General features: G+C 41.2%; 1 protein-coding gene across 4 annotated transcripts in view; it reads left to right on the top strand.

The window, feature by feature from the left end:
• Positions 1 to 853: 853 nt before the first annotated feature.
• Positions 854 to 16432, top strand: part of ZNF827 (zinc finger protein 827) — a 170876-nt gene continuing 155297 nt past the window's right edge. For 3 of the 4 annotated variants that reach the window (XM_060778876.2, XM_060778877.2, XM_060778879.2), the window contains exon 1: positions 854 to 1586. In XM_060778876.2, coding sequence (XP_060634859.2) covers positions 1532 to 1586 — 55 coding nt within the window. In that variant the 5' untranslated portion in view covers positions 854 to 1531. The remainder of the gene's footprint in view (positions 1587 to 16432) is intronic. The other variant, XM_060778878.2, reaches the window with a different exon arrangement.

Here is a 16432-nt window from a genome sequence, read left to right as displayed (position 1 = left end):
TGCCCTGTATACCGCCTTGAGTCGCCTTTGGGCTGAGAAAGGCGGTATACAAATACAGTAAGTAAATAAATAAACAAACAGTGTTAAGGGGTCATGGCATTAGGAAGGTTGAGAACCACTGGCTTAAAGGAAGGAAGGAAGGAATTGAGGGACTGTGACCTAGCTCTCTGTTTGAAGAGTTTGAGGACCCCTGGACTAGATGACGGAACTGGACAATGTTTTTAACAAGGAGACACGAATGACTTATGCTTTTATTGATGTTGTTATGGTTTTTATTATATGTTAATGTTTTAAATTGTATTTATGGTATTGTGGGCATTGAATTTTGCCCTGTATACCGCCTTGAGTCGCCTTTGGGCTGAGAAAGGCGGTATACCAATACAGTAAGTAAATAAATAAATAAATAAACAAACAAACTGTGTTAAGGGGTCATGGCATTAGAAAGGTTAAGAACCACTGGCTTGAAGGAAGGAAGGATTTGAGTCGACTTTGGGCTGAGAAAGGCGGTATATAAATACAGTAAGTAAACAAACAAACAAACTGTGTTAAGGGGTCATGGCATTAGGAAGGTTGAGAACCACTGGCTTGAAGGAAGGAAGGAAGGAAGGAAGGAAGGAAGGAAAGAAAATATCCAGGCGCATTGAATGTGGTTATAATGGTGGAGAGCAGTGCAAACTTCCTTCCGCCCCTTGTTTCTTTCTTCCTTCCTTGTTGGGGAGCCCTTGGCTTTGGGGGATCCTCGTCCTGCTCCTCTCTCCCACTGCCTTCTGACTGCCTTTGTGTGTGTAGCTGGCTCTGTCTGTCTCTCCCCCCCCCCCTTCCTCTCAGCCTAGCCCAGCCTTGAACCTGGCCGCCATCCGGGGCGCCAAAGGCAGCCTAGGCGCCCGGGGCACCTTCCTCCTTCGCCTTTGCTCTGCGAGACAGAGAAGGGAGAGTGTGTGAGCGGAGTGTGGCCTGCCTGCCTCCCTCCTTTTCCCTTTCCTCTCTCTCTCTCTCTCTCCTCCTCCTCCGCCGCCGCTGCCCTTTGATCCCTTGCCTTAGTGTTAGTTAGGGGCCGGGAGACACGCAGGGAGCAGCAGCCATCGCCGTTGCTGCTGCTGCTTCGGAGCCCTCCTCCTCCTCCTCCTCTTCTTCCTCTTGACACCGCCGCATATGAGCCACCCATTAGGTCCCTTCTCCTTCTCCTTCCCATTGAGGAATATCGCGACCGGGGAGCAGCCAGGTGCACGGCCGGAGAAGGAGGGAAAGGAGGAGGAGGAGGAGGAAGAAGAAGAAGAAGGGAAAGGGGGATCGGAGAAGGGAAGAAAGGAAAGGTGGAGGAGGAAGGGCAAAGAGGGGGAGGAAAGGGGGCAGAGGGGAATCCCTGCCTCTCCCTCCTCCCCAAAAGAAGGCGCCCGACCAAGCCAAGGCAGGCACCTTTTGCCCCCTCCTCCAACCTCTCTCTCTTTCTCTCTCTCTCTCTTCTTCCTCCTCCTTAACCCGCTCTCCCGTTGAACCGAGGAGGAGAATGTGAAAAGGAGGGGGAGAAAAAATGCCCAGGAGGAAGCAGGAGCAGCCCAAGCGCCTCTCGTCTTCTTCTTCTTCACGTAAGTGCTCCCCCTTCTCTCTCTCTCTTTTCTCCAACCCCTTCGGATCCTTTCCTCCCCTCGCTTCTCCAGGCGCCTTCCTCCAGACCCGCTCGTGTCTGTCTTTCTTTCTTTCTTTGCTGCCTTCCTTCCTTCCTTCCTTTCCCTTTCTAGGGTTACAGAGGTGAAGCCGGACAAAGGCACCCAAAAGCCCTGGGTTCGCCGTCCTCTTTTTTAAGGTCTGAGCCGAGGCAGCCATGTTGGTGATGAACAGCCTTGTGCCCTTTTAATTCCCCCTCCCCCCCTCTCTCTTTCCTCCTCCTCCTCCTCTTCTGAGAGAAAGAGAGAGCGACGGAGTGTGTGTCTCCCCCCCCTCTCTCCCTTTCCCCTCCCCTTCCTTCCTCCTTGTGATTGTGCATTTGTGTGTGAGTGTGTGAATGGAGAGAAGGGGGAATACAGAGATAGGGAAGAGGAGGCTCTCTCTCTCTCTCTCTGCGCCCTGTGTTATTTCAAATGGGGGGGGGGGTTGCTGTGGCGCCTACATAGGTCCGTCTCCGGCTAAAAGGTTGCGGCTCTGGGCTGAGGAGAGAAAGAGGAGGAGGAAGAGAAGGGAGGAGGAGAAAGAGGAGGAGGGCGAGGCGGGGGTTGAGGCGAAGCTCAGGGGCGACGGCGAGGAGAGAGAGAAGGAGCAAGAGAGAAGGAGAGAGAGAGAGAAAGAGAGACACCCACACAGAAGGGGAAAGGCAGGGAGATGGAGGTCCCTGCAGAGCAGAGCCAAGAGGGGAGGCAGCGCTCACTCAGGGCTGCTGCTCCTGCTCCTGCTTCTTCTCCTTCCTGTCGCTTGGAGAGGCAGCCGAGGGTCAAATGGCGAGGCTGAGGCGGCTGCCCTGAGGCCAAGCGCCTTTGCACACAAAAGGCGCACACACAGCGGCAGCCCTTTCCACACCTCACCAGTTCTCGGCTAACTTTTCTTTCTTTTTTTTTGGAGGAGCGCTCCTTGAAGGAGGAATTGCATCTCTCTCTATATATATATCTCAATATGGGGGGCATCGTTTTGTAGGGACATGCCCTCCACACACACACACACACACACATTTGAATTTCAAATCGGTCTTCTCTCTCTCCCTCCCACCCTCCCTCCTTCCTTCCCCTCCTTCCCTGCCCGCCCTTGGGTTCAGCGTCGGCGCTGAACTGCTTATGTGTCAAAGCCATGGTCGGTCACCTGAAGTTCACCAGCGAGGAGGAGGGAGGCCGAGGGAATGGCGTGTGCCTCAGGAGGGGATTGTGTGTGTGTGTGTGTGTGTGTGTGTCTTTCTCTCTGTGTGAGGAGGAGGCAGTGGAGATAGAGGCACTAGATTATAGTGTATCTCGCCTAGATACAATATAGTTTTGGATAGTTGTACAGTGATCTCAGTAAGGGGAAAGGGTCTCCATCCAAGCAATTCTCTCTCTTTGTGAAGAGGAGGCAGTAAATATAGACACACTAGATTACAGTGTATCTCATCTACATACAGTATAGTTTTGGATAGTTGTACAGTGATCACTTGTGAGGGGAAAGGGTCTCCATCCAAGCAATTCTGTGTCTCTCTGCTTATGAAGAGGTAGTGAATATAAATACATTAGATTATAGTGTATCTATCTCATCTACATACAGTATAGTTTTGGATAGTTGTACAGTGATCTCAGGGAGGGGAAAGGGTCTCCAACCAAGCAATTCTCTCTTTGTGAAGAGTGGCAGTCAATATAGATACACTAGATTATAGTGTATCTCATCTAGATACAATATAGTTTTGGATAGTTGTATAGTGATCTCTTGTGAGGGGAAAGGGTCTCCATCCAAGCAATTCTCTCTCTCTCTCTTTGTGAAGAGGAGGCAGTGAATATAGATACACTACGAGATTATAGTGTATCTATCTCATCTAGATACAATATAGTTTTGGATAGTTGTACAGTGATCTCAGGGAGGGAAAAGGGTCTCCATCCAAGCAATTCTCTCTCTCTCTCTGTTTGTGTAAGGAGGAGGCAGCGAATATAGATACACTAGATTATAGTGTATCTATCTCATCTAGATACAGTATAGTTTTCAATAGTTGTACAGTCACCTCTGTGAGGGGAAAAGGTCTTCATCCAGGCAATTGCCTGTGTGTGTGTGACAGAGGAGAAGATAGCAGAGACAGATACACTCGATTATAGTGTATCTAACCTAGATATTATAGTTTTCAGTAGTTGTACAGTGATCTCTGAGAGGGGGAATGGGTCTCCATCCAAGCAATTCTGTCATGTGTGTGTGTGTGTGTGTGTGTGTGAGAGGAGGAGGCGGCAACAAATATAAATGCACTAGATTATAGTGTTATCTAGTAGCTACAGTATAGTTTTCAATAGCTGTATAGTGATCTCTGTGAGGAGAAAGGGTCTCCATCCAAGTAATTCTCTCTGTGTGTGTGTGAAGGCAGCAGATACAGATATACTAGGTTATAGGGTATCTAGTAGATACAGTATAGTTTTGGATAGTTGTACACTCATCTCTGTGAAGGGAAAGGGTCTCCATCCATGCAATTGTGTGTCTCTGTGTGAGGAGGAGGCAGCGAATATAGATATACTAGATTATAGTATTACTTAGTAGATACAGAATAGTTTTCAATAGTTGTACAGTAATCTCTGTGAGGGGGAAAGGGTCTCCGTCCAAGCAAATGTGTGTGCCTCTTTCTCTCTGTGTGTGAGGAGGTAATACAGACCTCAGAGGTAGATACACTAGTTCAGTGTTTCTCAACCTTCCTTAGTGCAGTTCCTCATGTTGTGCTAACCCCAAACCATAAAATTATTTTCGTTGCTACTTCATAACTGTAAATTTTGCTACTGTTATGAATCGTAATATAGATATCTGATATGCAGGATATATTTTCATTCACTGGACCAAATTTAACACAAATATCCAACACACCCAAATTTGAATACTGGTGGGATTGATTTTGTAGTTGCTAGGATTTATAGTTAACCTACAATCAAAGAGCATTCTGAATTCCACCAATGGTGGAATTGAACCAAACTTGGTACACAGAACTTTCATGACCAACAGAAAATATTGGAAGGGTTTGGTGGGCATTGACCTTGAGTTTGGGAGTTGTAGTTCACCTACCTCCAGAGAGCACAGTGGACTCAAACAATGATGGATCTGGACCAAACTTGGCATGCATACTCAATATGCCCAAATTTGAACACTGATGGAATCTGGAGAAAATAGACCTTGGCATTTGGGAGTTGTAGTTGCTGGAATTTATAGTTCACCTACAATCAAAGAGCATTCTGAACCCCATCAACAACAGAATTATACCAAACTTCCTACACGGACTGACAAAAAATACTGTGTTTTCTTATGGTCTTTGGAGACCCCTCTGACACCTCCCTTGTGATCCCCCCCAGAGGTCCCGACCCCAAGGTTGAGAAACATGTCATATTATAGTGTATCTATCTTGCCTAGATACAGCATAATTTTTGATAGATGTACAGTGATCTGTTGTGAGGGGGAAAGGGTCTCCAAGTGACCCGGCCCCCCTTCTTTCCACTCTCCTTCCACCCCCTTTTCTATTTTACTCACTCACTCTCCCCCTTTTCTGTCTCCAATCTCTCCTTTCCGCCCAAATGTACTTTTATCAGCTCACAAAGGGGGAGGGGGAGGCAAAAAGGGCACTTGCGAGGGCTCCCTCATTGCCACACGCCTCGCTGTGACCCCAGCCTTGGCCCCACATGCTCCGCCATCCTGTTCATAATAGAGTGGAAGCGAGAGGGAGGCATACACACAGACAAACACAGACACAAATATATATATATTCCTCCTTCAAGAGGCTTGTACAATTGAATGTGTGACAGGCTTGCTTCCCTGCCTCACCTCTTTAAGTCACTGATCTTCCCCCCACCATCCCCCCCTCCTCCAAAAGGAAAGAGAAAGGCAATATCTTTCCCCTTGTAAACCTGTAAAAGGCTCCCCCCCCCCATTCCCTCTGCTCTTCCTCCTCTTCTAGGTCACTTATCTATCCTCCACCATTTTTCCCCAAGGCAGAGGGAAAGGATGACAGTAACTTTTCACTATGAATTTATAAAGGGCTGCCTTCTTTCCCTCTCCCCTCTGCTCTTCCTCCTCTTCTAGGTCACTTGTGTATTCCCCACCATTTTTTTCATGGCAGCTGGAGGGGGAAGACAGTAACTTTTCCTCCTGAAGGTGAAAAGGGCTGCCTTCTTTCACTCTTCCCTCTGCTCTTCTCTTCTAGGTCACTTACGTATACCCTCACCACCATTTTTTCCATGGCAGAGGGAGAGGGAAGGCAGTAACTTTTCCTCCTGAAGGTTAAAGGACTGCCTTCTTCCTGTCTTTTCCATGCTAGCCCTCTTCCTCTGTCACTGATCTATTGCCCCCCTTCCCCATTTTTTCAAGGTGGAGTGAAAAAGAGAGTAACATTCCCTTGTGAATGTGTAAAAGGGGTTGCCTTCCCCCCCTCACCTATCCTCAGTCTGGATCACTGATCTTTCCCCTCTCCCCATTTTTCCCAAGGCAGAGGGAGGGGCAGAGACAACAACTTTTCCTTGTGTAAATTATTGCCTTCCCTCCTTCTCCCCCCCCCCCCCCGTATTTCTCCTGTTCTAGGTCACTTGTCTCTTCCCCCCATTTTTCCCCCAAGGTGGAGAGAGACAGTAACTTTTCCTTGTGTAAATGATTGCCTTCCCTCCTTCTTCCCCCTGGTATTCCTCCTATTTTAAGTCACTTGTCTATTCCCCATTTCCCCCCAAAGTGGAAGGAAACAGCAACTTTTCCTTGTGTAAAGGATTGCCCTCCCTTGTCCCCCCCTCATTGTTATTCCTGCTCTTCTAGGTCACTTATTTATCCCCCTATTTTTCCCCAAAGGCAGAAGTGGGGGGAGGGGAGATAGTCACTTTCCCTTGTGAGCGTGTAAAAAAAGGTTTGCCTCCTTCCCTATTTCCTTTTGCTTTTCTTCCTTCTCTAGGTCAGTGATCTATTTCAAGGTGGGAGAGTAAGTTTTCCTTTCAAACTTGTAAAAAGGGGTTGCCTTTCCTCTTGCTTTTCCTCCTTCATGTCACTGATCTCCCCCCAGAATGGGTAGAGACAGTAACTTTTCCTTAATGCTTTGTAAATCCCACAATCAAACACAAAAAATGAGGGAAAGGTGCCTTGAAGTTCTTAATGTGTAAACGTGGAGATCAATACCATGAGCGCATGAGATTTTTTCCCCCTAAAATAAACAGTTTTCAAGAGTTTCATTTTAAATAAAGGGCTGTGTGTGTGTGTGTGTGTGTGTGTGTGTGAGAGAGAGAGAGAGAGAGAGAGAGAGAGAGAGAGAGAGTCTGGCTGAAGAGTTTGGGAAGCGCCTCGTGCCTGCGGTTGGAGATAGCAATGCAGGCAGCTGCAGACTGGCCTGCTCCTGACCTTGACCCGGACCTGGTGCTGCCGCTGCCCTTTCTGTCTGTTTCTCTAGGGCAGCCATGAGATCCTGTCTCCATTTTAGTTCGATCGGAAAGGCCCCTTGTTTTTGGCGGACAGACAGTTGGGGGCCAGGCTTGGTGTTCCTTGATATCATTTGTGTTTGCTTTAATGATAATCGTACAAATCCCCTCCCATATGATTGTAAGTTTCTTTATGCACTTGCCTAGGCTGCTTCTAGGAAGTTAAGGCTTATTAAAGGTGCTGAAGATTTTAGGAAAAGAGACATTTTTTTAAAACTGAGCTTTTACAATACGGTGCCCTATTTTTTGAACTTTGAGTTTTGTTTTGTATTTAAAGGATCGAAACTTGAGCCCACCAGGTGTTTTGGACTTCAATTCCCACAATTCCTAACAGCCTCGGGCTTAAGTGGCAGAGGGGGGAAGAAAAGGGCCTGAGGCTGTTAGGAATTGTGGGAGTTGAAGTCCAAAACACCAGGAGGGCCCAAGTTTGCCCATGCTTGGGCTAGACAGTGAAAGAGGTTATTGTACTACTGTAAAAGGATGGTGACATGAGCTTCTTGTGTACTTCCTAGATTAAAAAAAATGTTTTGTTTTAGCCTTTTAAAAAAACATCAACACTTGTTCATGCTACTGAAAGCCTATATGAAATAATGTGCTTGACATAAAATGCTTTGTAATGCTGTTTGTATTTTACAAGGTTGGCATTGGTGGGTATGGGTTTGTTTGTTTGATTTTTTCGTGTCTTTTCATGACTTGAGAAACTTTAAGTCACTTCTAGTGTGAGATAATTAACTGTCTCTAAGGACATTGCCCAGGGGATGTCCTTGGAGGATTTGTTTTACCATCCTATGGGAGGCTTCTCTCATGTCCCCACATGGGAAGCTAGAGCTGAGACCGGAGCTCACTTCGCTCCCTGGATTCAATTTGCCAACCTGTTGGTCAGCAGTCCTGCTGGCACAAGGGTTTAACCCATTGTGTCACTAGGGGCTCCATGAATTTGGTATTGTCTTTTGAAGGAGATATCATCATTAGTACAGTCTGAAAAGTGCAGGAAATTAAAGTGTGATAGATAATGTAATGTCAATATAACATTCTTCACTTCCATGCAGTTTGCATAGAAAAGTCTATAAAAATATCTTCTTAATTCTTCTGTGACATATAATAGTATGCAGTAGTACACATTACATCTTATAGTACTACCATGCTAGAATGGGATTTTTTTTACTATACAAGCAGAATCCATTGCTTAAATAGTGTGCATTATATATTTTGGCACCCTTTCTTAACAACTGACAGGTTTTGTACAACAGAATGAAAATCCAGTGGTTACCTACATTCTGTGCTTGTTAATAGAAGGCAGCAATCTTGAACTTGTTACAGAAGATTAAGTCCAATTGAACTCGGTAGTGTTTACTTCTGAGAAAATTCTTGGATGTCAGTTCACAACTTTACACATGTGTAAATCAGTGGTTGTTTTAAAACAAGAACCATTGAAAGACATGTCTTGGGCTCCCCATGTGTATGTGTATATGAAATTGTTATATGTGTTTGAATTTATTCATAATTAAACTTACATCGAAACAAAACTATTTTTATTGATCAGCCAATTGGCCTTATCAAAACATACAATATAAACACAACGTACAGTATACATCTAGTCTGAATTTAAATATACATATACAGAAAGAGGAAGTGGAGGTGGCCAACTGGTAACCAAATATACTTTAATCCTACATATGTACATCAGATGTCCTCATCCCCCTTACACTGTATTTCAATCTGTTCAATATACTTGAATCTCCTTTTAGATGCTTTATAAAGATAAAGAGCAACTTTTGTTGTTAAGAGGGGGTTAGAACTAGGTAGTAAAAATACAGTTGTGGCCAATGTATCCCAGCTCATTTTTTACAAGTAAAAGAGCATAAGGGTTGTTTCCTTTCTTTTTCATACAGACAGCAGTTATGTAATATTGGGTTCAAATTTTCAACTTGGATTTCGGGGGCACCGCAGACACAGAGTCTTTCTTTAGGTGGGATATGACTGAATCTATTATGTCTCTCCATTGTCTCTATTTGTTCAAATTTGGCCCTTGTAAAAGTGATTCTTAGGAGTCTTGGCATATCAATGCTGAAATTTTTTGTTTAAAATGACCTAACCACTTCAAGGACCTTGTGTTTGACAGAGTGGCTATATCTTTCTGTGCTTCAATATCTATTTCCTTTGAGTTACTAATATTTTCTCAACTCCCTTATTATGACATAAGGAAGTGATTTGTAATCCACAAATACAGAGGAACCTTATTAATTTATCTGACCAGGAAGCTTGAATTTGGCCACTAGTTTGTTCTGTCAAGCATAAATTTGGGAGCCTACAATTTCCCATTAAACTTACATCATTATCTGCAGTATTTTTTTTTACCTAAAACTGTAAAGTATATAGTTTGCTTTTATGTCAGTGCAAATGATTTGGATTTTTCTTAGCTATTTTGATAACTTTTCTCTTTATCGATGCATCTGACAGGTGGAAATAAAATTGTCTTAGACCTCTTATTGATTGTCATCGTTGTCTGCAAATAGTGAGAAAAGTTGGACTTGTTAAAAGGGCTTGTTTACTTTTTGGAATGTGAGATAAATATAGAGAGTGTTTAGTTTAAATATATACCTTGAGAGAAAGGTTATATGCAATATGACCTGATTCATTGTGATGATTACAATAATCTAATTATATGCCTGGAGAATAATGCTTTATGTTGTAAGAAGTAACTTGATATATATCTGACATTATTGAAAAAAGTTCAGGTCAAGAGTGTGACTAATGCCAGGACCCTCCTTTGGTGTATGCAGGCACCTTCTCTTGTACACCAAGGCTTTCTGAAAACCTGTGTATGTTACACTGGATAGATGGTGAACATAGAGGCCTATATTAAAATATCCTCTTTGCCACGAAACTAGCTGACTGGCCTTGGGTCAGCTAGTGTCTCTTTGGTGAACCTGCTTCATTAGATTCTTGTTAAAACATCTGACTTAGAAATGACTTGTAGTTACAAATGGGGCTGAGACAAGATAAAGTGAGAGAAAGCAATCCCTAAGAAGGGAAATTCACTCCTGAAAGAGTTATCATGGGGAAAAGGTGTCTCAACTGAAGCTTTACCACCAATCCTTGTTTCCACAACAAGCCAAATTTTTCAAAATCCAGTTATCACAGAGGCAGAAAATAAACTGAAATCATATATTCAGCTGAAGTTACACTTAAAAGATGTACTGGTTCCAAGTTGCATACAAATTAAATTTAAGAACAAACCTACAGAAACTACCTTGTTTGTAACTTGGGGACTTTCTGTCATTGCAAAGGTATTGAGTGAGCCCTAACCAACATAACCACAATTGACAATTCCAAAAGAACTGGAAGCTGAAGGTCAATAACATTTGGAGAGCTACTCTTGGCACATTTCTGATGTAGGAGTTGAGCAGGAAGGGAAGAAATGATGAAGAAGATCCACATATGATGACGTTTGAGGGACTTGGAAAGTGTGATATTAGAAACTGGATATTTGCCATATTTTGAAAAACATTAGCAAACATGTCATGTGCAGAAACACTCTTGGATAAACACTAAATTAAAGGGCCAATCCAATTTTAGCCTCAGTTAAAGTTGAAATAAATGAGTTGTTAACTACCATTTACATATGTCTAAGTTATTTTAATGAATCTGCGTAATTTGGGCTAAAACCAAGCTAGAAATAAGAGTTTACATTAGCTTCTTCACCCTGGTTTCCTGGATTCCTTTTCCCATTGTCCAAAGATGGACATTGTATCGTGAGAAATCTTGAATCTTGAAACAGGAGTGTAGAAAGCTGTTTGATGCAACAGAAAATGTTGGAAATGCAGATATGTAGTTTCACAAGCATCCGTAATTGAACTGAAGTGAGAAATCATTAGTGATTTGTTGATCACATCAACATTAATACCAGGAATGCATAAGGCATTTTTCAAATGTCAGTCATTAAGATCAGTCAGATACTAATTTCTAAATTTTAGGAGTCTTCTATGGGCTATTTAGGGAAGAAATCTCATTGAGATCAAATGAGCAACTGAGCATAGGTTTGTGGCTATAGAGACTATATACAGTAGAGTCTTGCTTATCCAACCTTTGTTCATCCAACATTCTGTATTATCCAACACAGTTTGCCTCCCTCCTGGATCCACAGCTGTTTCTCTAGGCAGTCAATGTTTTCAATACATTGCAATGTTTTGGTGCTCAATTCGTAAATACAATAATTACGACATAATGTAACTGTGTATTGAACTGCTTTTTCTGTCAATTTGTTGCAAAACATGATGTTTTGGTGCTTAATTTGTAAAATCATAATGTAGTTTGATGTTTAATAGGTTTTTCTTTAATCCCTCCTTATTATCCAACATTTTCGCTTATCCAACGTTCTGCAGGCCTGTTCATGTTGGCTAAGTGAGACCCTCTTGTATACACTATATTTTTATGGAAAACTAAATTTGCAAAGAATGTTATACTACATTTGTCTGTTCTGAAGCAAGTTGAATTGAGTTTGTTTTAGCTTACTTCCAGGAAGGAAGTTTTATGATTATAGCCTAACTTTGCTTCACGGCACAGAGAACTGTATGAAAAGATAGCAGTTCCGTATATGCACCTAGGCTATGCTCCATATCTTTCTTCTCTTGATAAAATTTACCTTTATTCAGTGAGGTACATGCATAAAAGTTTGAGGAAGTTTTATATTGCTGAAAAGGAGTTTGGATGGAAAACAACAATAAACTACCATTGCTGCCTGAGTTAATGTTGAATTTTTTATAGGAGGGGAGAGTATGCAGCTGCTGACAATGTGCATAATGATACAGCAGGGTTACTGGAGCATTGGTCTTGGTAGGTTTAAATTGTATTTGCTTCACGTTAGATTTGAGAAAGCATCATGTGTTATATTACAACATCAATGCTTGGGATATTGTAGCTAAAATCACCAAAAATGCCACACAATATTTCAAATGCTTCATTTAAAAATAATTATCAAATGCTTCATTAAAAATTGGATGTCTAAGCAATCAAATACTAATACTTATTCATTATGCTTTTAATCTAGAATACAGAATAAATAGAATAGAATATGTAATGTAGTGAAACCTACATATATATACATTTAACTATTATTCTGTATAGCTTTATTACTATTTCCATATAAAGATCCTACTGTGACCCAGCATGTTATATCTGAACACAGAGAAGGATATGGAATGTGTGTAAAATAAGGTGATATCTGCGGAAATTGGATTGTAGAAGATAACAAAGCATGGAATATTGTTACAATGGCAGCTAGGAGAGACCAAAATAAAAGGCTACTCAGAAGAAGGAAGGAGTCTTGTGAGATAGGTTTTACTATGGTGATTATTTCAATTATATGATGAAACTCAGCTTAAGGGTATGCATAATAGGGTGTAAATCTCATTATACTCCTGTGACTTACATCCAAGTCCATCTATTTCGATCAGAGTCGGAAAATTTTAGAACGAACATTCTGAAATATTTTCACAGTAAACAATGGTATGTGTTGTCGAAGGCTTTCATGGCTGGAATCACTGGGTTGCTGTGAGTTTTCTGAGCTGTATGGGCATGTTCCAGAAGCATTCTCTCCTGACGTTTCTCCCACATCTGTGGCAGGTATCTTCAGAGGTTGTGAGGTTTGTTGGAAACTAGGCAAGTGAGGTTTATATATCTGTGGAATGTCCATGGTTGGAGGAAGAACTCTTGTCTGTTTAAGGGAAGTGTGAATGTTGCAATTGGCCACCTTGATTAGCATTGAATGGATTTGCATCTTCAAAGACTGGCCGGTTCCTGCCTGGGGATCCTTTGTTGGGAGGTGTTAGCTGGCCTTGATTGATTCTTGTCTGGAATTTCCCTGTTTTTTTTAGTGTTGTTCTTTATTTACTGTTCTGATTTTACAGTTTTTCAATACTGGTAGCCAGATTTTGTTCATTTTCATGGTTTCCTCCTTTCTGTTGAAATTGTCCATGTGCTTGTGGATTTCAGTGTGTTCTCTGTGTAGTCTGACATGGTGGTTGTTAGAGTGGTCCAGCATTTCTGTATTCTCAAATAATATGCTGTGCCCAGTTTGGTTCATCAGGTGCTCTGCTATGCCTGACTTCTCAGGTTGAATTAGTCTGCCGTGCCTTTCATTTTCCTTGAAATATACAACACACACATACACATAGAGAGAGAATATATATATATATATATATATATATATATATATATATATTGTATATATAGTATATATATTGGTAATTTATTCTACTCAAATAATCTGCCCTTGCACTCAAATACAAATTCATACATTTGTTTTATCAGATGTTTGAAAGGCTTTGGGGAGAAGATCTAAATGATCCATGTTGAGGCTAGAGTTATCATATCCTGGGAAATGTTGTCAAATTTAGTGTGTGAATCACATGCTATAGTGTCAGAATGACTCAGCTAGTTCATGACAACTAGAATTCCTCTCTACCTTCCATCATTATATTGGTACTATATCATTATGAAAAACGATCTTGTCTGTGTACCTAATTTACATGAGAGGGACTTTTGTGTCTAATTTTCCCAATTGTGGGCAGGTTTACCTCAACGGTGCCAAGACCAAACAAATGCAAAATAAATTTAATAAATAAAACAGTTTTAAAATATGTTCCTATCCATGCAATAATTTTTATCCCAGAGAGACCTCTTCTGTGAACAAGTTCTGTGTTGAATAGGGAAAAAAGGTTTTGTTTCCTCTAGCAAACAATTAAGGAAGTAATGTGCTTCATATGCTAAAATTCCCATGTTCAATTTGAGCAGGGTTTCTGTGGTAGGAATGAAAGCCATAGACATCTCCATGGTCATGTGGCTGGCATGACTGCATGGAGTGCCTTTACCTTCCCGCCAGAGTGGTACCTATTGATCTACTCACATTTGCATGTTTTCGAACTGCTAGGTTGAAGAAGCTGGGGCTGACTGTGGAAGCTCACCCCGTTCCCTGGATTCCAACTTGTGACCTTTCAGTCAACAAGTTTAGCAGCTCAGTGGTTCAACCCACTGCACCACCGGGGGCTCCTTGTGGATACTCAAGTGCCATTATATAAATGGTGTAGTAAAATATAAAATGGTCAAATCAAGGTTGGCTTTTTGGAATTAAAAAAAATCAAGCCATAGATAGTTGAATCTATGGATATGGAGGACTAACTGTGCTGGTATTATAAAGTAAGTGAAAATAAGCAATTCTTCTTTTTTTCTTGAAAAGACCCCTATTTTCTCAAATTATCTTGCTCCCACTTTTACCCTGGCCTGTGAGCTTAACTTTGTTTCTGTGGAAAAGAATACATTTTATTAAAATAACTGATACCTGCTTGCCAGGAATGTTTTGCAGCTGGGTACACCGTAAGATCTTGGTGCTTGAAGTGGCAAAAAAGCACCCCTGTCCCAAGTGATTGGACAAAAGTGTATAAGTCTGCTCAAATTGTTAGCACCTGAAGCAGAAATCCTAATAAGCCCCTCCTACAGCATTCATAAAGTTAATTCCTGATATTAAAATCCTTCCCCTTTGTCCTCTCCACTGGGATTTTTTCCAATGTAAAATGAAAACTACATTGAAACACAGTCAAAGAGATAGTTGGTCCACTGGAAGGTCATAGGAATCTTGTAAGGATTATTGAAATAATATGCACAAAGTGTTGTCAAAGGTTGTATGGCCATGTTCCAGAAGCATTCTCTCCTGATGTTTTGCTCACATTTATGGCAGGCATCCTCAGAGGTGAAGTCTCACAACCTCTGAGGGTGCCTGCCATAGATGTGTGTGAAATGTCAGGAGACAATGCTTCTGGAACATGGCCATACAACCCGGAAAACTTACAGCAACCCAATATGCACAAAGTTTTTTGACAACTGAAGGAAAGTACTTTATAAATACTTGCTATCATTAATGAATATTACTAAAATAATGTAAATGTTATTCATTTGATATTAATGACATTATGGGTATGGTCAACACATATATTTTGTTAAATAGCTCATTGACATTTTAGTTCAATCTAAAATAATAATAATGTGAGGATAAGACCATGCAACACTATGCAACATGATGTTTATGCCTGGGATATAAAAGTTATTTCCTAATCGGTTCTATCATAAAAACATGGATAAAGTTTATTAAACTGCAAAAACTTTTGTTTTTGCAAGACATCCTGCATCATATTTTGCTATCGTTTTTTTTCAATGAATATCTCATAGAGTCTCAAATCAATTCAACATACGTAGTTTGTGGCAGCCACAAAAATGAAGCTTCTGGAGTATAACAACTACTTTCAGAGTAATTACTGCACAATTAAACAGGAAATAGTACCTTCAAACCAGGAACTGAAAGAAATATATAGTGTTATAGGAACAAAACACAGGAGTAAGAGCAGAGTTTCTATCAGGGATTCAGAATGCTTGGGCAAATAAAACAGTTTACCCTGACATACACAAAAAGGTTATGAGCTATGATTGGTCCCAATATATACAGTCTTTTCCCATATGTGGTATAAGGTGCCTTTAAGACACTGCCCATTGTGAATACAGCTGCAGTGTATTTATACTAGAGGCAGTGTTTGAAAAGCAGCTTCCCAGACAGTGCATTGGAAGTAACCTATGTATGGAATAACAGACTACCCTACAAGATACTGTACTTTGTTGGGCTGTGAGTCTGTCCACTGACAGTTCAACAACAAACATTACTCCATAGAATGTGGAACATCCATAGATGGCAATCAATGCATCCCTCCTTGGCAAAGGTGCTCAGGGGCCTTACCTGCAGATTTTAAAGCATTGCAGAGTGATCTTTAGAGAGATGCTCTTCCAAGTGTTTGAATCTCAAGCCATTTGTAGCATTAAATATAAGATTTCACATCTTGAATTGGGCCCTGAAGCAAAGAAAGCATTAGTACAGCTCTTTTGGAATTAGTAAAATGAATTTCCAATTGATCATAGTGGTTAAAATTCTGGCTATTGCATTTTGCACTAGTTACAATTTCTTGGACATCAGCAATAGAAATTGTGTTAACTCTTGCCAAGAGGTTATTATAATGTTTGCTTATATGTAATTATTGTTATAGCTACTTGGATATAGTAGCTATAACAAGAACTGATAATGGGGCAACTAGAAATAAAACATGTTACAAAGCAACAATAGGCAAAGGAGGAAATAAAAGAAATGTATCTAATAATCTCTAAAAGGACATAGTTATAAGTATTCCTGTGATAAACACCAAATTTTTGTTGAAAGACACACAAAAATAAACAGTAAACTAGAGATCCTGGAATAAAGAATTTCTCATGAATTTGAAAAGTGTTTCTTCCTTTGGCTTTTGTTGTCTGTAAAG

This window comes from Anolis sagrei, chromosome 5 (genome assembly GCF_037176765.1).
Source record: "Anolis sagrei isolate rAnoSag1 chromosome 5, rAnoSag1.mat, whole genome shotgun sequence".
Taxonomy (NCBI): domain Eukaryota; kingdom Metazoa; phylum Chordata; class Lepidosauria; order Squamata; family Dactyloidae; genus Anolis; species Anolis sagrei.
Note: the sequence above shows the minus strand (reverse complement) of the source record. Positions and strands in the feature narration are given on the sequence as shown.